Source organism: Amblyomma mixtum, chromosome 1 (genome assembly GCF_055824585.1).
Source record: "Amblyomma mixtum isolate Tamu chromosome 1, ASM5582458v1, whole genome shotgun sequence".
Classification (NCBI taxonomy): Eukaryota; Metazoa; Arthropoda; class Arachnida; order Ixodida; family Ixodidae; genus Amblyomma; species Amblyomma mixtum.
In genome coordinates, this window is record NC_143012.1 from 282,925,832 (window position 1) to 282,950,482 (window position 24,651).

General features: G+C 45.8%; 1 protein-coding gene across 6 annotated transcripts in view; it reads right to left on the minus strand.

Annotated features, from left to right (window-relative positions):
• The window catches only part of Rab3-GEF (Rab3 GDP-GTP exchange factor), a 73,053-nt gene that overhangs the window by 25,923 nt on the left and 22,479 nt on the right, over positions 1-24,651 (minus strand). For 3 of the 6 annotated variants that reach the window (XM_089566230.1, XM_089566229.1, XM_089566235.1), the window contains exons 14-25: positions 23,927-24,163; positions 22,471-22,617; positions 19,345-19,549; positions 17,891-17,956; positions 14,617-14,755; positions 13,718-13,901; positions 12,645-12,821; positions 11,333-11,482; positions 10,282-10,357; positions 9,194-9,286; positions 8,055-8,239; positions 1,384-1,551 (exon numbers count right to left, since the gene is read on the minus strand). In XM_089566230.1, the coding sequence (XP_089422356.1) occupies positions 1,384-1,551; positions 8,055-8,239; positions 9,194-9,286; positions 10,282-10,357; positions 11,333-11,482; positions 12,645-12,821; positions 13,718-13,901; positions 14,617-14,755; positions 17,891-17,956; positions 19,345-19,549; positions 22,471-22,617; positions 23,927-24,163 (1,827 nt within the window). The remainder of the gene's footprint in view (positions 1-1,383; positions 1,552-8,054; positions 8,240-9,193; positions 9,287-10,281; positions 10,358-11,332; positions 11,483-12,644; positions 12,822-13,717; positions 13,902-14,616; positions 14,756-17,890; positions 17,957-19,344; positions 19,550-22,470; positions 22,618-23,926; positions 24,164-24,651) is intronic. The other 3 variants (XM_089566233.1, XM_089566231.1, XM_089566232.1) reach the window with 3 other exon arrangements.

A 24,651-nucleotide genomic window follows, 5' to 3' on the forward strand; every position in this document is an offset into this window, starting at 1 on the left:
CCAGATTTAACAAAAAAAAAAAAAGAATAAAGGTCTATGTACTACTACAACTACTACTATGACTAGTACTACCACAAACTACCACAACTACAAAGTATACCAAAAAGGGGTTTTTATTTTTCATCATGAGTAAAAAAATAATAAAGAAGTCCGAACTAAAACATGTGCCATACCACAGCCTTTGGAGAACTGCTTTGGTCATTCACACAACACACAAGGCACTGAAGCAGCAAATAATAAGAGTGCATCGTTCAGAGCATGAAGCACATGTCTAGTGCTAAGCAGACAAGCAGACAATGCCAGACTCTCAAAACAGTCTAACACAATGCCACATTTGTTCAAGGTGTTTGAAGATGTCACTACAGATAGGCCTTTTGAGCATTAAAGAACAAATCAGCAAATACAATAGAAGTTTCCAGATTTCTCGTCGACATCCATATGAGTATTATGACAATGCGAATTAGACACTATGACAGGCAACACGTATGTCTACTAAGTTTACACATACTCTGATGAAGTTCAAAAAATTCCACTACATCAGACTGGCATCAGCTTGGGCAAGACAATAACTAAGCTCAAGTTGTTTCTTCTTAGTGACACTACACACTTGTGTACATGTTAACCATTTTAAAGTTAAGCGATTTCTTAGGGGAAAAAAAAAGTTATTGTATGCCATTATATATTTCTGCCACATCTTGCATCTATTGCAGCATGGTCTAGAGAGACTAGACAAAACACATATGCCTCTTTAGCGTCATTAAGACCTGAAAATGCTCCCTGATAAGGCACTCTAGCCTTCCAAAGCTCCAGCTCCAAGACCACAACCAAGGGAGTCACAAGCTTTTTATAGTTCTTGTAATTTCACAAATGTGCCCAAAGCCAATCATTAGGAATGCTTTTTAGAGGAAAAGCATCATAACCACAAAACAAAAATATTAGTAAGGGGGTAAACTTCAAACTATGTAAACAAAAGACAGAAACAAAAAAAATAAACCCTTCCTTTGTGAAGCACGCAGATCTAACTCAAGTCTTATTGCACCTGTTGGAGCCAGACACTTCTTTTTCAGACGCACATACTTTTTTTTTTCTCCTTTCACTGCTGGTGGCACGCTTGCTAGTTGAAAGTGCAAGCTGGTTGCTACATAGGCAGTCGAGTGTGTAACTTGCCCACATAAAGAAAGCGGGGGAAAAATGGAGCAGCTAAGGAACTGCTCGACTAATTCAGGTTCCAGGATTTGCAGGTAAAAATGGCACAGCTCTACCTACCAACGTCCTGCAACTAGACATGCTCAGGTGTTTACGGGAACTGCGCCCCTCTCATATCAGGATGGTCAACAACAACTACAAGAGGAAGCCGCAGAGGAGGATGCTTGGTATACTCACGCCGCCTGCCTCCACCTCACTGTCAGAGACGGTCGAGCGAAAGGAGGCGTTGCTCCCACCTCGCGACTGGCGAAAGAAGGCAGGGTTCATGGTGACGCTGCCTGTATCGCTGATGTTGCCGCTGGGCACCGTCAAATCCGAGCCTTGGCTCGTGCCGGCGTCCGACACCTATGCAGGGACCCCCCAGACACACAGGCGGGCGCTGTTTTTACATCTGATGACGATGGGGCTACACTGCCACTAACCACCCAACTGCGCCACATGACCTGCTCACTACAGTTGATGACTATCGCAAAAAAAACGCCCCATCCACTGAACGAGTGGGACATTTTGCCTCACTGAAGAAGAAAAAGGCTGTCCATCAACGACAGCTCCGCAGCCAGGCTTCTTCCCTGGCAATGGTCACCTGTGACGGCATTTATTACAGGGAAGCTCTTGAGGAACTCCCCAATACAGCTGTTCACGCTTTTCACCCTCTTTTTGGGGTGGCAATTACGGCAATGTTTTCATCTTTTCCCTTCTCAGTTTCCATGCTTCGTTTCTCTTGTATTCTCCTCTCTTGTTTCTCGATCACTCTATCACCACTTATTGTTGGTAGTATCGCAATATCCCTGCTTTTATAATCACTTTCCTCATCTATATTTACACTGTAGGAACAGAAGAACTCTTCTCAACAGCTCACCCGCACACACTCACTTCAGAGGTTCAACCTATCATTCCTGTGCCAAGTGGAGCCCAAACAGAAAGCCAGATACAGTAGAACCCCACTGTTATGTTCCTGGGTGCCGTGTTTTCCCGGCACGTTTTTGAGGACCAGACCCATCCTAGTGCCCATAGAAACCCATGCAATACGACTCAGCTGCTACATCACAACAGTAGCAGCGTTCCCACATGCTGCATCGCAAATGTCACCCCACGGTACTACTATAGCCTACGCTGGCATTTTTACAGCCTATGGTTTAGCATGCACAAATGGCAACTACAGACCGGGCAAAGCTGGACTCTCTATTCCATCAGCATGTTGCACCCACGCCGATGCCGAGCAATGTCTCTGTTGACGCAGTTCCATCACCACTGTGGCACGAGCGTGAATGACCGAAAGCACGCAAATGAAACTATGCCACGGCAAATGCTGAACAGGTAGCGCTGTTTGAGATACAGTTGCTTGGGTTGGGTGGTGTTAATGTACAACCGAAATTAGCCTTACAGTGGCCTATCGGCAACTGATCCGCCCGAGTCACTGATTTGAATGATTGTGTTGGCTCCGAAGCATGTTTCTGTCATCCTCATTTACCTCACTGCCTGCAGCTTAAAAATGCAATTTCTAGGTTCAAACTGACAAGGATTGTGTAGGATTAAAGCGGCTGCCACGAAAACAGCGCAAAAGCATGCATGCATCCCCTAACGTCGCCCACTACGCACACCCTCCCTCTTTTCTGCTGCCGCCCTTCACCACCAATAGCAGCTCAGCCAGATGGAAAGCCACTGCATGGCGTTCAGGATGTGAACGATCGCGAGAACCACAAAGGCTTGCAAATTCCAGAGAAGCAAGCTGCCCTTACTAGACATTAAAAAAAAAAAGGCATACAACAATGTATATTTTTTTCATGCGTGCTTCCTGGTTACTACACGTTTCCCATCTTGTATGTTTTTTTTTTCCACAGTCCTGTGAAAAACATAACAGCGAGGTTCTACTGACTATGAACAATAATGTGTGACAGCAAAAACAGACCAAACAGAGACAGAAAGAACAGAAGGAACAGAATGATGCATTCCAAGTAGCTGCCCAACTGACAATTCAAATTATTTCATTTCTTACCTCTCTTGCAGCACCCGACTCATTAGCACTGCTTACTCTATCTATGCTTATAGGCTCAGCTAACTCAACTTGCTCAAACAAGCAAATAATTAAATTACATTTGCCATTCATAAAAAGAAAAACAGAAACAGATGCAGGAAGAGAGAGGGAAGAAAGAGATGCAAAGGAAAGCTACACAGCCTTCATAAATGTTCTTCGCTGCAATTGTTCTCAACTGCTTGCCCGTAAGAAAGCTGCTTCTACACGCAGCCACATAAGTGGCTGGTGCACAAACAATAATTGTAATTACTTCTCAGGCTAGTGTAGCCTTCTAGGCACTATACACACTGCAAGGTTGCTGTATGCAGAGCGAATAAGGGCTCTTAATTTGGGTCCCCTATTCTAACACTCTCTATTGTAACAGGTTGGTCTACAAGGATATGCAGGCTGCTCACATAGCCTTTTCACAACTTCCTACAACTATTCACTACTCTCGATTATATACCACATATACTCGAGTAAGGACCGCCCCTGATTAAGGGCCGTACCCTCAACTTGGCAGCTGGCAATTAAAAAAAATAATAAAAAGTCAGACAAACTAATTGCTTCCTGTGTGCACAATTTTGCCCATTACGCTGGGAGCTCACTGACAATAACTGCCTGTGGCACTTGGTACGATCATGCATGAAATGTCCCGCATGCTGGACTGTGCCTGGAACTGCGAACATATGATGCCTCAGCACTGCTAACTCATTTTGTGTGCTCAGCATTCGCACCCTGTGCTGCGCAGAAAACTAGAATGGGAAGCACCCACGCTAGCAGCGCATTTACTTGCAGTGATGTGCCACCCACCAGGCTCAGGTGATATGTGCCGCAATAGCCTGGTGTCGCTAGGCCTAGCGTGCTCCGCATCGAAGCCACAGCGAAAGTGCTTTGAACCTGTCACGGTCTACTATCCAAGGCAATCTTGTAACCAGTTTGCCATCACACAATAACCTCACATTAAAATGAACGCATAGCTGATTTCTGCAAGGCCTTTGACAGTGAAGAGCATGAAAAAGCAGGCCAGGCAAATGCCACCTCACACTGACAGCCACAGGCCGCACAGGTGCCACGCCGCTCTGAGCCTTCGGCCAAGGCATCATTACTAACAATTGGGCGCCAGATCGTTGGAGCACCTAGATCTTAACTTAGAATCACCTAGCGTTTGCCAGTAAACTGATCTATACAGTAAAAGCTCATTAATTCGAACTTCACGGGACCGGGAAAAAAGTTCGAATTATCGAATGGCCACGGAAAAACTGACAAGAGCCATTTGCATTACGGTATATGTACGTATATGTAGTATATGTACCATATTTACTCGTGTAGCGAACCCACTCGCATAATGAACCCACCCACGCCCGATTTGTGCCTAAGAATTTGAAAAAAAAAAAAGAAAAGAAAAAGCGTCAGTCAACGCTGCCCTCTGTTTCGCACAGTCATGATCCACAACGCATTTCTTGGCAGTGCGCCAAGATGCTGCGCAGAGATAACATCATGGTGTGTTTACTTTTGACGTTAGCTCTAGCAAGGGTGGAAGCGAACTTTGGCAGAGTGCCAGCGCTTGTCCGGATGTGGAAGCCTCCTTTTCAGTACCTTCGCCTTATCGTGATGGGCAATTTTGTGGTGGACGATGTCTACCGCCACTCAATCATTGGAACGCGTGATAGCAGCAAACGATGCTAAAGGCCGGCTTCATGATCGCAGCTGACCGCGTGCTTCCATTGGCGACTGATGGGTGGAAGCATGGACCACACTTGCAAAGAAAAAAGAAAGTTTTCACACGTAATTTGTAGCGCACGAGTCATAGCCTTTCATGGGCGTTGGCTGGGACCGCGCTGACAGTACTTATCACGTATTTCCGAATTAATAGGGCACGAATTAACGAGTATTTAGTTGCGAGTTCCGGAGGTTGCGCGGAGAAGAGGGTATAGGCAGCCGCCACCGCGGTCGCCAACCCCTACCCTCCGGTGCCGCCGGCCGCCACGCCAGAGATGGCGCCGTTTAAGCCTTACCCACTCTTCCACGGTTTTATCTAGTTCCATCTTTTGTCCCCGTTTAGGACGCACGCAGCCTCCAACTATGCGGAGGTGGTTTTTTTTTGTTCTTTGTTTTGTTTTTGGCCACGTGCTGTGTGCAAGCCGCCCAGACACGGCGGCGCGAAGTTCGAATTATCCGTCGCGGAACCAACTCGCTTTCGAATTAAAGGGCTTTTTTATACACAGATCTCTATGGAGCTTGACCGGACCAAGTAGTGTAGTTCGAATTATCGAGGTTCGAATTAACGAGCTTTCACTGTAGTAAGATACAACTTAAAAAAGCAGCAGTTGGTAAGAATTGGCCACAGTCTGTGGCATCCAGTATTACTCCGCTGACCAACCACAACAGTGAACAAAATCAGCTTTTTAACGTCTGACAGTATCAAACAAGCAAGAGGCATGAAAATTCTTGAGCTTACAATTTTGTCTCGAGGTCAATTTGTTGTTTAGGTAACAAGAAAATCTTTAACAATGGTCTAATTTTTGTCACGGAGGAATTCTGATCGCGATACTGAATGTGGGTGGAGCTTCACTGCAGGCCTGAGTTGTATTTGTCCATAGCAACCTGTTTAAATTTATGCGGTTAATTTGTGTCAGCCGTCGGACACACGTCCCATCACCCATACATTCACTGCGTTATGTATTTGAAGAATTGACAACAACTGCGCTAATATGCCTTAAAAATACGAGTTGTAGCATAAAAAAAAAGACACATAACTGGGGCTCTATTGTACTAGTAGGAAAAATTTTACAGAAAACGCCAGTGCCCTATAAGAGCCACACCTCATCAAAACCACAAGAAAAAAAGGGCGGCCCCTACACAAGTACATACGGTATACAAACATTCACAGTGTCTGCTGTGTAACAACCTCTACATACCAAAGTTCGAATAAATATTGCCTCATTAAATCCATGTCCTTTATCCATTTAGCAGGATATGTCATATGAAAATGTTGTCTCTAATCCACTGTTTGATTCATCGAAACAAAAATCTGATGCACAAACACAACATTTAATGAACAAGTAAGTATAAAACTCAGCCACCTAGTCTAGGCACCAATGACACCAGATATTCAAGAGAAAGAGGCTCTCTTGAAAAAAAAAAAAAAAAAAAAATTGGCAGTGGACATCTGTGTGTGCTAAGGGAAGATATGGAATGTGTTTGTGCACATTCGCAGGTCAAGTGAATTTGTTTTAACAAGCCTAACTATCTTCGGCACTAAAACACAAACAAGATAAGCTGAATTGCCTTTCCTTTTTTTTACTCAAGTCTGCTTCACACACATACGTTTTACTCTGAAGTTTGGGAAGTCATCTATACATATATGCACAATAAAAAAAAGATATAAGAAAGAGAGAGGAAAGAAAGAAAGAAATAAATGGCAAAGAACTGGTTGAAGAACTACACAATAGTTTCAGTGCACTAATCTGCGCATGATGAGCAAGTTTATCCACAAACTAGACTGCCCCAACCAATGTGCATCTACAACATCCTGGGATGCCTTTGCCAACAACAAACACCACATCGCTTATACTTTTCCACACAACAAACTGCTACAAAAGGATGGCTTCAAGGACGTTTAGAGCTTTTAACACTGACTGTGGGCACACACCAGAGCAATTCGCAAACCTTACCTCACTAAAAGAAAAAAAAAAAACATCTGTTCAAGTACTTCGATTTGACACAATAAAAAGGTTTGCTACCTGCGGTGCTGGTAATTTTTAAAAACATATATGTAAAGGCAAGCTGCAGCGTGAAAGAGGTGCTTTTTCCAAAAAGAGTGCACAGTATAAGTGAATTTTTTTTTCCAAGGTCAGGAACAGAGAGAGAAAAAAGAGCAGGTACCACGAGACCAGGTTCATGCAGAAAGAAGCCTTCGTGAAACTGTGTGTACATTAAGAGACTGCCATGTGCTTACAAGGACATTGCACCAACTTCGCACAGCACCAAAAAGCCACAACAGTCAGTAACAGTGCACAAGGCCCCTCAAAGGTGTAGAGAGAGAAAAAGAGAGAAAACCCCCCCCCCCCCCAAGATCAGAACAGCATGCACTGCTGGCAAGGAGCATTTGCCAAGTTAGGACACTCCCCCAATGCGAGCGGAAACACACTGAGCGGAACGTGCACAAGGTGCCATCACAAAAAACAGCTGCCCAGAGAAGATGTTGAGACAGGGTTTTGGTCAAACCTCCACTAGCCTTGTCCCATAGGGTCAAACTGGGTGAGAGCAAGCCAATCGTGAGAAGTTAAAACAAGCAACTGCATATAAATACCAAAATCTGGTAATGCTTTACCTTCAGCAACAAAATATCAACTGAACTGCAGTTTTGCCTTTACTCTGAAGAGCAAGCTGTTCTGATGCCACTGTTGTGAAGTATGCACTGCTTGTGGAGAGATTATGTGGAGTTGTATGTGCACATGACACCTCAGCTTATGCTGTGGACATTGCAGGTTTTATAAACGCTGCAATGGCTTTTGCATTTACCGTCCATTCAAAACAAGACTTTTGGAGACCTAATAAGGAGGCAACAAGGAGATAGATAAGTTTCAGACAACTGTGGTTGGTTGAAAGCATCTGACTATGGTCCAGTATGTCTTGCTTGCCGCACAGAATCAGTGCAGTACTGAGGCTACCATGCACACTTCACCACAACTGACAGCGAGTTATAGACACAATTTTTACGAATCACTGTCAGCGACAACAGGCAAGGGTGGCAGGAAAAAAAGGAGTAACGAGAGAGAGAGAGAGAGATAGCAGAGCAGCATGGCAGGACACAAGTGGATGCCCTTACCTCTGAATCGATGCTTGTGATCTTTGAGAGGACAAGCTTTTTGGCGTTGAGCAGCCCCCGGAACATGTCCGACGGCTCGTTTGAGTGGTCGATGCTGCCGCTGGAAGGGATCACATTCATCTGCGGTGGTGGCTGCTGTTGGTGCAGTGCTGGCGGTGGTGCGTGCTGAGACATGTCAGTCAGGCCTGGCGACAGGGAAGGAGATGGACATCAACACCAACCAATGACGGCACTAATATGGCATTATGAGAGAGACTCTACGGAAAACACCAGGGGGCCTTGTTGACAAGTGCAGCGAAACAGACGTTCCCAGAACACTGGATGCACTACACAAAAGTGTTGCCAGTGGAGCTGAATCAGCCAAGTAACAATCTGAACGAGTTTGGTAGTAAAAAATCATTAACACGTCAAACATTGTTATGTACAGGTCAACGAAAAATGCAAAGGAGCATTCTAATACAAACAACAAACGCTAAATACACAAGCTATGTTTCGTTTCTCCGCACTGGCTATGTGTATGAGAAAAACTGTTTTGAGACAATTGCAAGTTACCGTGTACCGGTGTGCATAAATAGACATTTTTTTTTCTTTCAATAAAGGGGTCGGCCAATACACAAAGCTGACCTATTTATGTGGTACAAGGTAGTTTCGGCTGAGCCACAGGTAGTACACGCCTCAGGCCAGTGCCCGTTCCCGCTAACCTACAGAGCGCGCGCATCATGCCAGAATCCAAAACTACTCAACCGTTGGCAGTTCAATTTGCCAATACTCATCCTGCCGCATGCAAGCACAGAAGGCAGGATAGGGCATTGTTTCATCACCTTTGATTTTAATTTGCCTCTGAGTGCTGGTCTTGCAATTGCATCATTGCAATCTTTACAAGTTTTTTGCTTTGAGCCACCTTTCTGCGGAAGTGGAACGGGGTGATGCGGCAACTTATATCTGGAGTCTTTTTTTTTTGGTCAGCAAGGACTGCTAGTTGGGAGGTTGACTTATATGTGGAATCGACTTATATACGTCATTATACAGCAAGTGCCCTACAGTCTCCAATGGTATTCTTGTGAACAACAAAGACGTATCTCAGGGTCCCCCATCAAGGCAAATGACAGGCGACAGGTGGTGAAATCAGGACAACTCACTGAAACGATGATCCACAAGAGAGCCACGGTCAAATGAGCCTCTTTCATCTCTTTGAGGAGAAGCATCCACAGGGCTGCTGTTTCCGTAGATGTCTGCAGAGAAAACCATTTGAAAAGCTGTTAGCAGAAGCCAGAACCATAGTAAATTTTCAGATTTATAAAGTGACCACCTGGGCACAGCCAGTCAGTCACATTACACTCGGCTATCTACCAAAGATATCAACCGTGCCATCTGCAGTGCTGCACATAGAAATGTATCAGTTAATGAAGACCCACCAGTTTTCAAAACCACTTCAGTGAACAGTCAGTGTTCCTTGTAACATGCCAGCAAAGTGAAATCACTGGCTGTAGTAATCTTGACCAGCCTTTTCACCAACAGTTGCATGCTCAGTTAGAGATTTCTTCCAAGCTAGTGCACATATTGCTAAGAAAACAATATATTGTATTTAATCGCGTAATTTCTGCACCCCTAATCTATCACCTGGGTTTTTAAAAAAAAAATTCTTCTCTTAGAAAGTGCCCAGGAGGACCATGTATCTTTACTTTCATCCCTTGCTGCCTGATATGTATGCAAAGAGGGCATGCAGATGTGCAGCTCCTCGAAAAATGCTCCAATTCAATTAATAAATACCTGCACAGTAAAACAGTCTGCTATAAGCAATTAGAGTATGATCAGACCCCCTATAAGGAGGGTAAAGGAAAGTTTGGGGTTGAGGCATGCCCAAGGAATTTAGACGTTTTTCTCAGCGGACACTTCAACCACTCCCTGAGGGAAGGGAGAAACGTGGAAACTAAACAAGAGAAAGGTGTATAGTGGAGGGCTCCGCAATAATTTCAACCACCTGGGGATCTGTAACATGCACTGACATCACACAGGGCACATAAGCCTCATTGTGTTTTGCCTTCACTGAGACTTGGCCTTGTGCTCTAGCCCACCTTGAAATTTTCCTGCAGTATATCTCTTCCACCTAATAACAAACTTCATCTGGCAGCCAGCAGGGGTCTAGTCACTTCTTCAATTTGTCCTGAGCACCTACACGCTTTTCCAACGGGACAGTGCCTTCTTTACAGAGCTGCTTTACACTTACCAGATGAGGATGTCGTGATGTCATCTACCCCAGGCTGCCTATTCAAGTGCTCGCCACTGCCAAAAGGCGTAGTGTCCTAGATGTGGAAAAAACAAAATAAAGACATGAATTTGTTCTCCAAAGCATCTTCAAGGTAGACTGCAAACATAGAAGGTTTCGAACGATAACCAGCTCAATCATTTAACTTTTTGTGGCCACTCATGCCAATCTAGCTGACAATACACACGTATGAAAGTGCCTTCTGAAAAAAAAGTACATGTCCTGTAGTTTCTTGTCTGTATACCTTCTTTAAGCCTCATACTCTTTCACTTCTGAGATCCATCTACTGTACAGTAGTCCTGCAATTACTGAACGACAGTGCACGCTGTACTCGAGCTAAACCAGTAAGCGCGCAAGTACTGCACCAAAGCGCAGCTAATACCACAGTATTAGTGCTTCAACCTATTGGACAACATAGTGCAACCTCAAAATTTACAGATGCAGCAAGTTTCAGCTGGTCCAAGTTTGCACCCCGTGCATTACTTTTTCCCCAACCATGAAAGCCATCAAAGCTCAGTAACCAAAAAGTGCAACAGACAAACCTAGCAGAAGCAAATGCATGGAGCATTTATATATGAAGAGAGGAGGAGCTTCAATTTCTACTGCTAAGGAGCACTATCATACACACTTCCAGGGGCTCCAGGATAAAGCCAATTCCCATGCCCCCCACTGCATCTTGTATGACACTCAATGTGACTCTGGGGCAAATAATATCAGGAATTAAGCACACGCCAACAATTCAATGAGCACCTTGTGACAAGTTTCATCATTACTCACTAGAAAAGCAAAGCGTGAGAAGACCGCATTCTGCACTGCCAGATATAGCTAGAGCATGTGCCTCCACAGCCACCCGTTAACATTCTCCAGCATCATGAGGTAGTTTAGTCCACTCTCTCAGAAACGAAAAGCTTAAAACTGTGGCCCATTTTTTGTCCCCGGAGCTAAACTAGATGCAACTGCAAGAATGTGAAGGGGGAGATAGATAGAGAACGGCACAAAGAAAAGCACGCACGGAGCTTCGGCTGTTGCACTTCCCATCCTGGGCGCAGAGGGAGTTCTTGCGCGAGGACGCAGCTGAATGGTCCAGCACACTGCTCGGCTCTGTGCTCTGGGGACGAAAGGCTGCACTGATGGAACCACGCACACTGCTGCTGGCACTCTCCTGGGACACCGGAAGTAAGAGAACAAAAAAAGAAAGAATGCCTAAGTACCATGCAAACAAGGTGTGGCTGAGAAAAAGGAAAGGATACACAGTGTTTAGTCAGTCATATTGTTGTAAATTTTTTTTTCTTTTTTTTTTCTTGTTTGCAGCAGCAGTAGGCACTGGACAGTAGATGCCATATATAGTATTTATTATAACAGAACTGTCACTCTGTGATTAAAGCCTTGATTAACATGCACAGAAGGCTGCATGATGCTGCCTGAAGGTATGCAATGCAGCACAGGTTACAAATGCAACACACTTATGGCAAGAGTAGTCCTCCCCATCATATGCTCAGCTTAGTAAATGCTCCTACAAACATTCTACAACACACAAAATGTGACAAAAGATGAGTTCACGAAGCGGTGAAAGCCTGGCAGTGCGGGAAAGTTATTGGAAAGTGATGGAGCGAAGTAACTGCGAAACGAGCTACATGCCAGGTAGCGGGCCTGTGGTCAAACTAATTGGCAGAGTGACAGCATGGAAGACACTCTGCCCCTAAGTCTTCACTGCCAAAAAGAGCTGCCTAGTGCAGTCAGAGTCGTCAAAAGTCATCCCAGAAAGACAGACGTACTTTTGATGAGGCTGTAATGTGTGCCTAGTTATCGTGAAGTAAGCCTCAATAATCCCACTAAGACATTTTTTTTTTTGTCTAGACATGTTGAACAAACTATAGTCATTACAGCTATCCTCTACACTGCAAGAATTTCCATGTTACAAAGTGCCTTACTTGTAGCTGGCTGACACCCAGTGTAATGCAAGACAATGCATGATGAAAAACTCCCTACTGGAAACATCTGCTTGCACGAAACAGGAACTCCTCGCTTGTGCTCCAACATAAAAGCGATAGCAATATGAACCACCAGGCATCCCTTATGTTTCTGATCCTGCTGAAAAACTTCGACTAAGTGGGCAGAGATGAAAACTGGCTCAGCAAAAGCTAATACAAGCACATGCAGATGGCTCTAAATTGCAAGATGCACCAGTGGCAATATTGCACTGACTCTAAATTCTTGTTTTCTGCTCAACACCGAGCTGCGATTGCATCTTTTTCAAATGCACACTTTACCCCTCCCAAGTCACATGCCACAGATGAGAATTCAGGTGGCACAGCTGATAGTACCTGCATGCCCGCCTCAGAGCCGAGGTCCTTGGTCCAGAAGTGCGTGTGGGCGATCTCGAGGATCTGGAGGGCGCTGGCCATGCCCCCCATGCCACAGTTGTGGTAGCTGTGCTCCAGGCCGGAGATGACCAGCTGGAGCATCCGCAGGGTGCCCTTGTACACTGCTTTGGAGATCATCTAGTGGCGGGGGGAGGGAAGAGGCGGGTAACAGAGAAGTTGAGTGGAACATAGCCCCATTTTACAATGTCATTCATGCAGTTTGTGCTCCAGAGATATTTGATTCAAGGAGAGGTAGGCCTTATTAAGAACAAAAAACAAAAGAGAATTGACAGGCAATCGTACATGTGATGTGGCATTTTTAGGTCAGCAGTACGATTTTAAATTAAATTCACTTTTAATATTAGCCTTTTAACAGCGCCTTAATGATTTCGGGCTCAGATCTGAGTGCACGCCTCCTTGAGTTCTAGTGCAAAAACACTACTTCACGAGGTCAGGCCAGCTCACCAAGTTTGTGTGAACCTTCAACTCGAGGGTGACCTCAACCAAATAAATAAATAAATAAATATTGCCGTGACTGGGATTCAAACCCGTGGCGGCGCAAACAGATCAACTTTGCTGGCCACTGCACGAGAGCCCTATGCTATCACCACAGCTGATCACGCCTCGTGTTAAACTGCAACGCACTCTCTTGCTTTTCATTGCACATCGTCGTCGTCTTCAACTAATTAATACTATTGAACTAATATTGTTGCCAGATGTGCTGATGACTCAGCAAAGCAAAACCATGAGCCAACAGGCTGAACACATGCTATCGCACATCTACTCGGTTGAACTAAGTTAAAACCCCACCACTTTTTCCCACTTGCACCACTCCATCCATTCGCTCTGACGCAAGTGCTAGTATACCTTTGTGCTCCTGCTAGGAATGCTACCGCTGTATGGCTCCTCCTCTCCCTTTCCCTCTCATACTTTTTTGCTACAAGCATAAAACCTTCTGGTCACAATGCTCACAGCAACAATTTTGAGGAAATGAGCGCCATACTGCAACCGCAATAAAAGAAGGTGGCACACACCACGTCCTTGATGTGACCGTCGGGACCAACCCTCCTTTCCAGGGTACGGTTGAGTTTCAGGACGACCAGGTTCCGATAGCTCTCATCCTCCATTAGGCGCGCAAGGCGGTTCTTCTTGAACCACTTGATGCCTTCCCCGTTCACCACCGAATTGAGCACATCCTTCAGGAACTGCTGGTTGTCGCTGCGCAAAACCATTCGGCCAAGGATCAAGCACTGCACATGATAATTCAATTCCCACAAAGCCAGAAAGAGAACAGACTTAAAAAAAAGCAAATGAAAGTTCTTGCAAAGAGTAAGGCACATAGCGCATCATTCAGGCCCGGGACTGTCAAACTAGGTTCCACAGAACCCTTGGGTTCTTTGGGCTGCTTTGTGGGGTTCCCTGAGCACTTAAATCCATGCGAGCCTTAATTCCCACTTTTCCTTAACCCACATCACTAAGAAACTAATCAGGCTATAGTTGCTTACAGCAGACTGTTTCACTAAACAGCCAGTCATCATTAATTGAATTTGGGCATTTCTTGATAGGCACTGCATTTGCATGCTCCTTGCTACATGCATGTCGGGTAGGAAGGAACGAAAGCCATGACACATGGGGTTCCTCAGCAGTTGAAAGCCGCTGGAGTTTCCAAAGGTAAAACAAAATTGAGAACTCCTGACGTAGGTTTTTGTACAGGCATTACTACTGGGAGGCCACATGAAGTTCCTAAGTTGTGAATGAGGACCACAAAAGGCTTAAGTGAATGAGCAACAAACAAATTTGAGCAAAACTAATGCATCAGCAAAGAGGCGTGAATAGATAACTGATAAAATGTGATCACAAGTCATGCAATTAACCCCCTCAAAACAAAACGAGCTGCAAAAATGGGGAAGAGGGAGAGAGCAAAAAAAGAGACCTTTGGGTAGAGGACTGCTCCTCGAAGGTCTGGATGGAGGAGCGCGGCTGCTCCTGGGGTTGGACCCTCCTGCCCTGCTGTGGTGTGATGTGCTTGATGAGCGGGGTCCGCTCCACAGGGCCCCTCCTTCCCATGTTAGCTGGCACAACGCGTGGCAGTGGTTAGCAAGGTTAGTGCTGTTAGTCAAGCAAGCACCGGGAAGGGGGGGGGGGGCTTTTGGGACCAGAGCAGGCAACACACACAACCAGAACAAGAGAGCACGTGAACCGCATTCACTTGTTATTCACACACTGCACTGCACTATCAAAAACACCAGACAGTAGAAAGTGAAATCAAGCAAACAAAGCTTTTGAGCAGCCCTTGCAGAGATACCATGCTCATGGAAAGAGAGAGAGAAAGATATTATGTTCCGCAAATCAAGAACTATTACAGGGGTGTTATTGTTAACAATGGCGAAGAAAGGACAGATTGGTCATGCAATGCTTGTCAGCTTGATACAATGTCCTGACACGTGAAAGATGCACAGGTACAGGTTTGGCCAAAATATTCCCGAGCAAAGTTCCGCAGAACTGTCAACAAGACGTAGCAAAGGGGACTGAATTCATAAAGTGGGGTATGAGCTTGCGATATACTCCTGTTGTGTTCAAAAACCAAATTATCAGAGGTGAAGTGAACTTCATGAGTGTGATTTCAACATGATATGTCTCTTTATTAAGCTTACAACCAGAGGAACTTTTTTATGTGCATGAAGTAGCACTTAGTGCAAGCGAGGTGCCAAAAAGGAGCCGGTACGCATGGGCAGAATGAAAGTAATGGCGCACTGTAGGCAATCCGCCTTTTTCGTAAGATGTGGCGCCCTCTGAGGAGTGGCAAAAACTCGTCTGCTAGTGGCTGGAATCAACTGCGAAGTGGCAGGTGTGTGGTTGAGAGCTGCCGCCATCGGTCGCATGCGCCTGTCACTAACATGAGCTGTGCATGTGCAGTATAATATGGCGGACTGATTTTCAACCAGTGGAGCCGGAGGAAAAGAGGCACGCATGCACAGAACGGCCTTGAGAAAAAGGCGGATTGCGCAGATCAAGCAGAAGTGTGCTCTGGTTTACACCAGCACAATTAATTGGTTGATGTTAATTCATGACTCATCAACCACAGAAGGAAACCAAAAAGTTTAATTCAGGAACTTGCAGAGTGGAAGAGAAGCTATAAAGAGTGCAATTTCTGAAAAAGTTATATCTTAGAGCACCATTTTTTTCCTGTCTACTTCAAAGGAAGTGCACATAGCCCCGAAGGGCATGAGATTTTTTTTTTTTATGCTTGTGTGCAGGGCATGCAAGGTTAACGGCCAGTAAGAAGACTGCTGCCCGGTATGGGATGCTCGAACTACAACATGCACACATTCTGTGTTTTGCGTGCTTTACTCAGACCACAGAGGGTGCTCTAATCATAAGATACTGTGTCAAAAATACACAACACCATATGTGCTTTCTTTCTATCATCTCTGTACAATAACCTCCCTCAAGCAGTAAGTGAAAGGGGAGCAGACCACAATTTGCGATGCAAAAAGAAAAAGGGTGCATATCCCCGCATCCCTTAAAACAGAATCACGTCAATTTTTTCATCTTTCTTGCACTAGAAAAAGTGAGGCATATCTGAGCAAAAAGAAAAACATACACTACTCACTCAAACTGTTATTAAACCATGTAGGGTCAATTATTTAGGAAGCTTTACATCTTTCAGCCACAGAACACTTCTTTCAGACTGAGGGCCCTGACATTAAACTGGTATAAATCTCACAGCACCTTTCGGTTTCTATCATCGAATTTTTCCTTACCCTCTTTGGTGTTTGAAAGCATTACTAAACTACAGGCAACAGGCAAACCTCATGCAATGCAGTAGGTCTCTATACATATATAGGTACATTTCATGCCATTCATGCTGTTAGTACTTTTTTCTTTATACAGTCAAGCCCACTTATAACAATATTCAAGTGCCATGGAAATCCCATTGTTATAACCAATAATTGTTATAACAGGGTTGTGCCGAAAAAAAAGAAAGGATGACAAACTTCAGAGCATTTATTGACAGTAAATAATACCCAGAGGGGTTTGATTGTTCTAATGCCTGTAAAAGCTCGTTAAATCGAACTTCAGGGAACCGGAACAATGTTCACCATTCACCGATGACCAAAGCACCGCCATCACTGTGCCACCGGGAGCTTTGCGCACCTCCACGTCACAGGAATCAGGCCGGCTTTTTGGAAGCTATTCTTATGGGAAATTCAAGAAGCATGCAGAACCAAGGGTGCGGTGACAGCTGACAAGAGAAAAACCACGCTGGCTGCATGCACGCGTGCTGCACTGACTGATTAGGGGTACGCATGGCGTGCGTAGCCAATGCAGCAATGCAGCAGCTCTCCTGACGCGATGACGCCTGCCTCTTTTGCTTTCGTGGCGTTGCTGCGCCAGCTTAGTCCATTGGTCAGCCCCACACATGCACGCTTTTGTGTTGTAAGCATGGTTTTGCTGGTGTGGTTATAGCATTTCTTTTCTTTTTCTGTAATGGTTGACACTCAATTACCAGATTTAATTGTTATAACCAATAATGTGCCTTGACAGCATTGCTATAAGCAGCTTATTTTACCATAGAACACATGGCAAAGCTGATGGTGCCATGACCGACCATTGTTATATCCGATATATTGTTATAACCAGTATTGTTATAAGTGGACTTGACTGTACTACTTAGTACTTTGCACAGGTACACATTCTTAAGTTTTGGGAAGGGTCCAAACACGTCACATGCACATGCAGTCCGGACCACGCAGCAACAAAATACAAGAATGGAAGGAATCCACCGGTAACATCTCGTCTGCACAAGGTTCTGTGCTGTGCGCAAGCACAGTTTTTTGGTTTTTTGTTTTCATTCGAGTGTAATGCTACTGCACTGCTGTAGCCGGTATTTTATGCCAACTTGTCCAACAGCAAATAACAAAAGTTGTAAACAAGTGCTCGAGAAGGGGCCTGCTCGAAGTATCTGTAACAGTGCAATGCTATGCCAGAGAGTGGAGCTTCCCCTCTGCTGCATTGCTGCTTCGTGGTCCGGTAGGTCAACACACCACATGCACAGATCCTTGATAAAAATTTCGACACATAGCATAGATTATCTATGTACTGTCTATTGACACTTTTGTAAAGGATGGGGACCCAAGTGGAACAGGCAGTATGGTGGGGCAGCCAAGAAAAAGCAGGCAGAAGCAAAAGGGTGCTGTGTTTACCTTTTGGAAAGGGTCCAAACGGAGGTGCCCGTTCCCTACCCTTAACAGCAGCTGAAACCCTGTTGCCTGCAAGCAAGAGCAAAAAAAAAAGAGAGAAGGGTTGCAGAGCATTCAGACGGTGTTCGCAGCAGAGATGACCACAGTGCAGTACACAATGACAGAGAGCAACTAGTGCACCTAATGCCTCTTGCAGCAATGAAACAAAAGAAGAGGCTGCAGAGGAAGGTTCAGCACGTGCTTGGCAGCAGAATGTGCACACAGACTGCACTAACTTGGTGATGGACGCACCAACATAAAGCCTGCGCAACTTCTTGTATGAGTAAGTTTACACTCGAATGTCTCCAGCAGATGCACATTTGCAGTACAATGGCCACTCCATTGCAAAACTGTCCTGTCAGTCCCTACCTTCCATAGAAAGTGGCAAAAGGCATGGAGAGATATGAGGGACTCCAACGGTACTGAAATTTCAGCCAGAATTTAGAGAAACGGACCTGTGCTGGATAAATTATAACCAGTCTGTTTTAGCAACTAAGTAAAACAACAAGGAAAAAAACAAACACAGGATAGTCACGAGTTCGCAATGCTAATGTTCAACATTATCTAGTGTGGTGAATGTTGATGAGTGTGTAAGCACTCATCAACATCTTTGCAGAGAAAATTCTCGCTTGTAACTAAACTTTCTAAAAGTCAATTTGATTCAAATTAAACATCTTTTTTAAGCTATCTGGCCTCATCCCAATCAGGTTCGACTTGAGATGAAGTTTCAATATTTTCACACCCCTTGAAAAGAAATTAACTGCACTTTCACAGAAGCTGTTCCCTGGTCATTCGATAGTCCACCATTACTACACAGTGAAACCTTATTATTCAAGCTTGCTTAATTCGAATTTCCAGTTTATTCGAACCAAAGCATGCCTGTCAAAAGGCATGCATTGCAGGAGACCCAAGTAAGCTCCATTTATTTTGAACATATTGCCACATATCATTGTAGTGTCCGTTCGTTCGCGCTAGGCCGCAGGAAAGGAGTGTTATCATTTTTGTTCATGACGCGAGAAGCGACCGGACTAATCTCGATTGATCACAGCCATGAAGAGCTGCATCTACGTGTTTCCAGATTACTCTAGATGATCTCGACCTGTTATCTCGAAGTTTCCTTGATGGCTTTAAAATGAACGATGCCGTGAGCAGCGGGCATTCGTAGTTCGACGACCGACGAGCACGTTTGTTGCTTACGCTGCCGCTGAGTGATTCAGTTCTTTTGCGGGCGCAAGTCAGCCCAAATAAAGAGCTTCGCTTCCAAGACTGGTTGGTGTCTTCCTGACCGCTGGACTGCCGTCACTACAACGTGACAATATTTTCAGTCTCCTTGAGTTCGAATCATTAAGACTGCAGTGTTATGTGGCCACTACAGCCAGTACCCTGAGGACCCAGAGTGGCACGGTGGACGCCCTTACCAAAGAGTCCCGAGATGCCCTGGATGACGTTCGAGGTGTGCGCAGCAAAGCCGTTGAGTTCGCTGCTCACGGTGGACATGAGAGACCCAGAGTCCCGCCGTGGGAACGACTGCTGTGGCTGTGACTGCTGCTGCTGCTGCTGCCCCTCGCCGGATGCCTCGAGAGGCCCAGCTTCCTGCTTCTCTTTGTCTCGGTCACTCAAGGCCTGCATCCACGCAGCCAGCATGGCATCATATGAGACGATGCTTTCTAAAATGCTACACACACTCAGTCCAGCACCCGATTAGGCAACAATCAAATATCGTCTCTGAAGGAGAAACGGGACAATGAGCAAAAGCCGCTCAAGTGCAGTCTGACAAAGCCTGGCTCCCTCCAAGTACAATTCAGTAAGGTGCACTCCATTCAGCATGGTACATACTAAGTTAGGTGTGGTACACCCTATGTAAAAAGTTTATAGATCACAACAGGTTTGCCTCGGGGACATGGTGTGCAGCTAATTTTTGCTGCGAGCATTCGAGATCTCCTGGAGGTAAGCTGAGCTTTAGTGTTCACTTCTCGGAAAGTTAGAACCTCTACGGATGCAACAAGAACCCCACTAGATGGCTTAGAAGCAAATCCCTTAGGCGCTTTAGTTTTGACAAAGGCTGTACGTATATTAGGTAATATACCGTATTTACCCAATTCCAACGCGCCCCCGATTCCAACGCGCACCCAATTTACGGCACCAAAAAAAAAAAATTTTCAAGCCCCGATTCTAACGCGCGCCCGATATTGGTAACGAAAAAAAAAAACTACAAGCCCCGCTTCTAACGTGCATGTGACTTCCACGAATGAAGATAATTTGCCACCGTTTTTATATTTTAAGAAGAGAGGCAGGTGAAAAAACCGCGATTTTTTTTGATAAAGTCGATTTTGTATTTTCTTACGTTTTGTATTCCCCCAAGCCTCTTCTTTTATGTGTAAAAAAATCAAAGCCGATAATCAATGGGAAGTTAGTAAAAAAATGCAATTAAAGCACTCGCGGTGGCTCGCGAAAGTGCGAATTTGACCGAATTTCGGGAACGCGGCATTTCGCTCCACGGCGTCGCCCGCTCTTGAATATTCGCGGGGAAGTAGGCCTACCCATCCTCTACGAGAAGCCACTTCGGCAGCGGCGCATTCTTGATAAAAATACGAAAAAAAAAAAGATTGTTTGCCGCCCGAGTCGAGCGTCGCGACTGGCCCTTCAAATCACGTGGTACGATCGGAGCCCTTCCATTGGCTACTAGCATTCCACCGCACGGTCGGGCGCAGACGCCCTTCCTTCGTTCTGCCGCCACCGAGACGTGAACCAACGCTTCTGCCCGAGTTTTTCTCCTTTCTCCGCTATGGATGTGACTGAGAAACGAGATTTTCGTTCACGCTAAGTTCCTGACCAAGCGTCAGTATAAAGGAAGACGCCCCAAGCGCAAGCGGAGAGCTCCGGCTACGGGAGGTTCGTCTGCTGCTAGGCGTAACTGCGGCAACGGCGATGCACCATTTGGATCCTTCAAGCTTCTTGCGGAGCATCCATGACTTCGTCAGTGCATCTGAGCGAAAGATAAAGATTTTCGACTGCCAAAACAAGCGTAAAAACGAGCGCGGAAGCGCTGTTATCTGTGAGATCGGCATGATGCACGATCTCGTCAGCGGCGCGGCGTGCCCCGCCTGCGGACGATGTAATCTCTGTCAGAGAATCGGCTGCAAAACAGAAGGGAGTCTCATCGTTTTTGGAACTTTACCGCCGAAATGACGCGTTTCCGACAACCGTTGTTTCATCGACATATTCTTCGAGCCGTGTATCTCGATCGTGCAACGGCAGTGATGAGGCGTCCGCCCGCGGCAGTGCATGGGATACCGTCGCCGTGAACGTGGTCCGTGGTCGCTTAGCACGCGACCAATGACAAGCGCCACACCGGTTGAAAACGGCTCCTGTGACGCACAAAACGACGAGCAAACGTGCTCCCATGTTTGCGGGCAGTTAGTGAGCTCCCACATCGTATAATGGCGATGACGATGGGCAGCTATGGGACAGTTTCGGTTTGCACTCGAATCCAACGCGCATGCGATTTTGAGACGTATTTTCCCCGAAAAAAGGTGCACGTTGGAATTGGGTAAATACGGTATTAGGTAAGGAACTAAACGACCGTTGTGTCCAGAACTTTCAGCTCCTTGCTAAGAGATACCACAGGCAATGAGAAGCACAGGTAATCGACTGCATGATGGTCTGCTTGAATTTTCATAGCCATGAGAAAAACAACAAAGTAACCACAATGACCAGTAGTTCAGTAGAGCAAGCAGCAATACTGGCGAGTTGGAACTCGTTCATTTTATTTAAAATGGATGCAAAATGCAAGACTGGTTGCAGGAAGCAATGATACATCCTTCAACTTCAATCAGACAAACTTGCTTCTTCTGCATGAGACGTCAGACCTTAGCTGTCGGACCTGGCACGGCAGCGACTCACCATGTTTCTTCCACTGAGTGTGCACATGCATTCAATCTCTCATGTTTTTATATGCTCCCAAATTTTCTTGACTGAACCTCAGCTGAAAGCCAGAGTGTCCTGCTGGCTCCATCTTCTTTCTTGCTTTCAGTTACTTCGAGGTTTACTAAAATGACTAGAGGTGTAATTCCATGCACCCACACACATGCAGTATGTATAAATAGACCAAGCCATCTCAGACGAAAAAAATTCCTTTTCTAAGAGCAACTGTGAAATCAGAAAAGCTTTTATGAGGAAGCTAGCTTACACAAGTGGGGGCTGATTACAGGCAATGGGGGATACATATGGAAACATAACGTAGATCAGCAAAAGTTTCTTTTCTTTTTTTTTTCTAAAAAACATCATGGTGGCTCTTGCAAGTGAGCTAACCCACTTGTTAGAGTTGTTAAGGGGCCAAGAAAAGTAAGAGTCCATTCAGGAATGGCCACAAGCCCTCTTTGCTGAGACAAGGGTCAGTAGACTGAGGCTTTCCGCCTGCCCCTTGTTCATGTCTTAACAAAGCTTTTTTCAACCGCTGCGTACAGCATGATGTGATATACCGTCACAGAGAGGCGTCCTCTCGCACTGGCAGGGCAACAGGAAGAGGAGAGGGCCAGTCTCACCTTCATGAGGGTCTTGCGGCCAGCCTCGCGAGCTGGCTTGGTGGCCTCCAGAGCAGTGCGGCTGACCTCTGCGGCCGCCTTGGTGGCCTCGCGCGCCACTTCCTTGGCTTCGCGCGCCACCGTCTCAAAGAGTGAGCTCTGGCTGCCCTGCAAGGGTTGCAGAGATTACCTCTGGAATGCCAGCGGAAACATCTTGCAACTCACCTCTGCACAGCAAATACTAGGTGATAAACAAGACAGCCAAGAACTTTCACTCACAACTGCACGTTTCCACATCCCGAGTGTTGTGACAAGAGAAAGGTGATGACAACAAAGGAGAGCACTCAGTAAACCAGAGCAAGAGGAAAAGAGATGCGGACTTCTTGGACTCATGCCACAAGCATGAGAAAAAAAAGCGAAAGGAAGAATAAAGAAAAGGAAGGAAAAGTACAGCTACAAATGCTCTCACCACTAGCTTGGCTAAAATGCTGAGCGCTTAATGTGTAGAGTGGACAAATACATGAATGGAGTGCTGCATCAATATCATAATCAGCCTGACTACACCCACTGCAGGGCAAAGGCCTCTCCCATGTCTCTCCAATTAACCCTGTCCTTTGTCCGTTGCCGCCACTGTATCCCCGCAAACTTCTTAATCTCATCCGCCCACCTAACTTTCTGCCGCCCCCTGCTACGCTTTCCTTCTCTTGGAATCCACTCCGTTACCCTTAAGGACCAGCGGTTATCTTGCCTTTGCATTACATGCCCTGCCCAAGCCCATTTCTTCCTCTTGATTTTAACTAAGATGTCATTAACCTGCGTTTGTTCCCTCACCCACTCCGCCCTCTTCCGATCTCTTAACGTTACACCTATCATTTTTCTTTCCATAGCTCGCTGCGTTGCTCTTAACTTAAGCTGAACCCTCTTTGTTAGCCTCCACGTTTCTGCCCCATAGGTGAGTACCGGTAGGATACAGCATTTGTATACTCTTCTCTTCAGGGATATTGGTAAGCTACCATTCATGATCGGAGAGAACCTGCCATATGCGCACCACCCCATTCTTATTCTTCTAGTTATTTCCCTCTCATGATCCGGATCATGCATCATGCATCAATATATGTAATGCTTTTCAGTCTCTACTCAGAAGAGGTTTAAAGGTGGCCCCCAAATTATTCTCCGCGCTGCACACATGACTACTGCCCAAGCTGTGAATGCAGGCATCAACAGTACATTCAGAGTAGCAGGCAGACATTCAAGCCACAACAATGACAAAAGTAATATCAACTAGAACCCAAGTTGCACAAGAATTGTGCAGCAAAAAAGGGTTCGAAAATGAATAATTCCCAGCATCAAAGCAAAGTGGGCAAGACGCAGCTTTTTTTTCAGGCATTATTTTTCTGCCTGCACAGGAAGTGACATCAGGTGACGATGAATGAATGAATCCCCGACATGGACACTGACAGCTGTGTTGAGTGTCTACCTGAGAGGAGAGGCCCGCCCGGTTCAGCACGCCTCCCAGGCCCCCGACCAGAGGAGCGGGACCACGGGGGGTGCCGCTGCCCCCGCTGGTGTCGGGTGGCGTGCTGCGGCCACTGCTCAGGCTGCCCCCCGGGCTGCGTCCCGACCGCACGGTCGAGGGTGTTGGGGGCTCCGCCTCCACATCCCCACCACCCCTGACAGTGCCTCCTCTGCCAGCCGCCTCTGGCTTCAGCTCCTCCTGAGGCAGCAACGACACACGGACAATCTCTCTCTCTCTCTACAACGAACACGGTGGATACTCCCCTGTGGGTTGCAACGACAATGTGGGTTCCCTTCCGGCATATCTGGGCTAATCACAGTAACTTTCCTCCATGAAATGCTGAGAAATTTGCCTTAAGTGATACACATTGAATTAACCCTTTTAGGCGTCGTTTATTACCACTCTAATATAAATTTTTTTCCACCTAAGCAGCCTACGCAGACAAAGAGACTTTGAATCGAGAAATACTGCAGTGACACTAGGCATTTAGGCAGCAGACAGGGACATGAAATGTAGCAGTGCATAAAAAAACTGAAAAGAAACATGACTGATGTGTGCAAAGGGCGTCCTGCTCCAATGAGTGCACTACTTCAGTGACCTAGCATCTAAACTGCCCCCCAGAAGCATCTCCTCTCATTACGCTGAAGAAAAAAAGGAGAAAAACATGAACAAAAGGAAGACTGGAA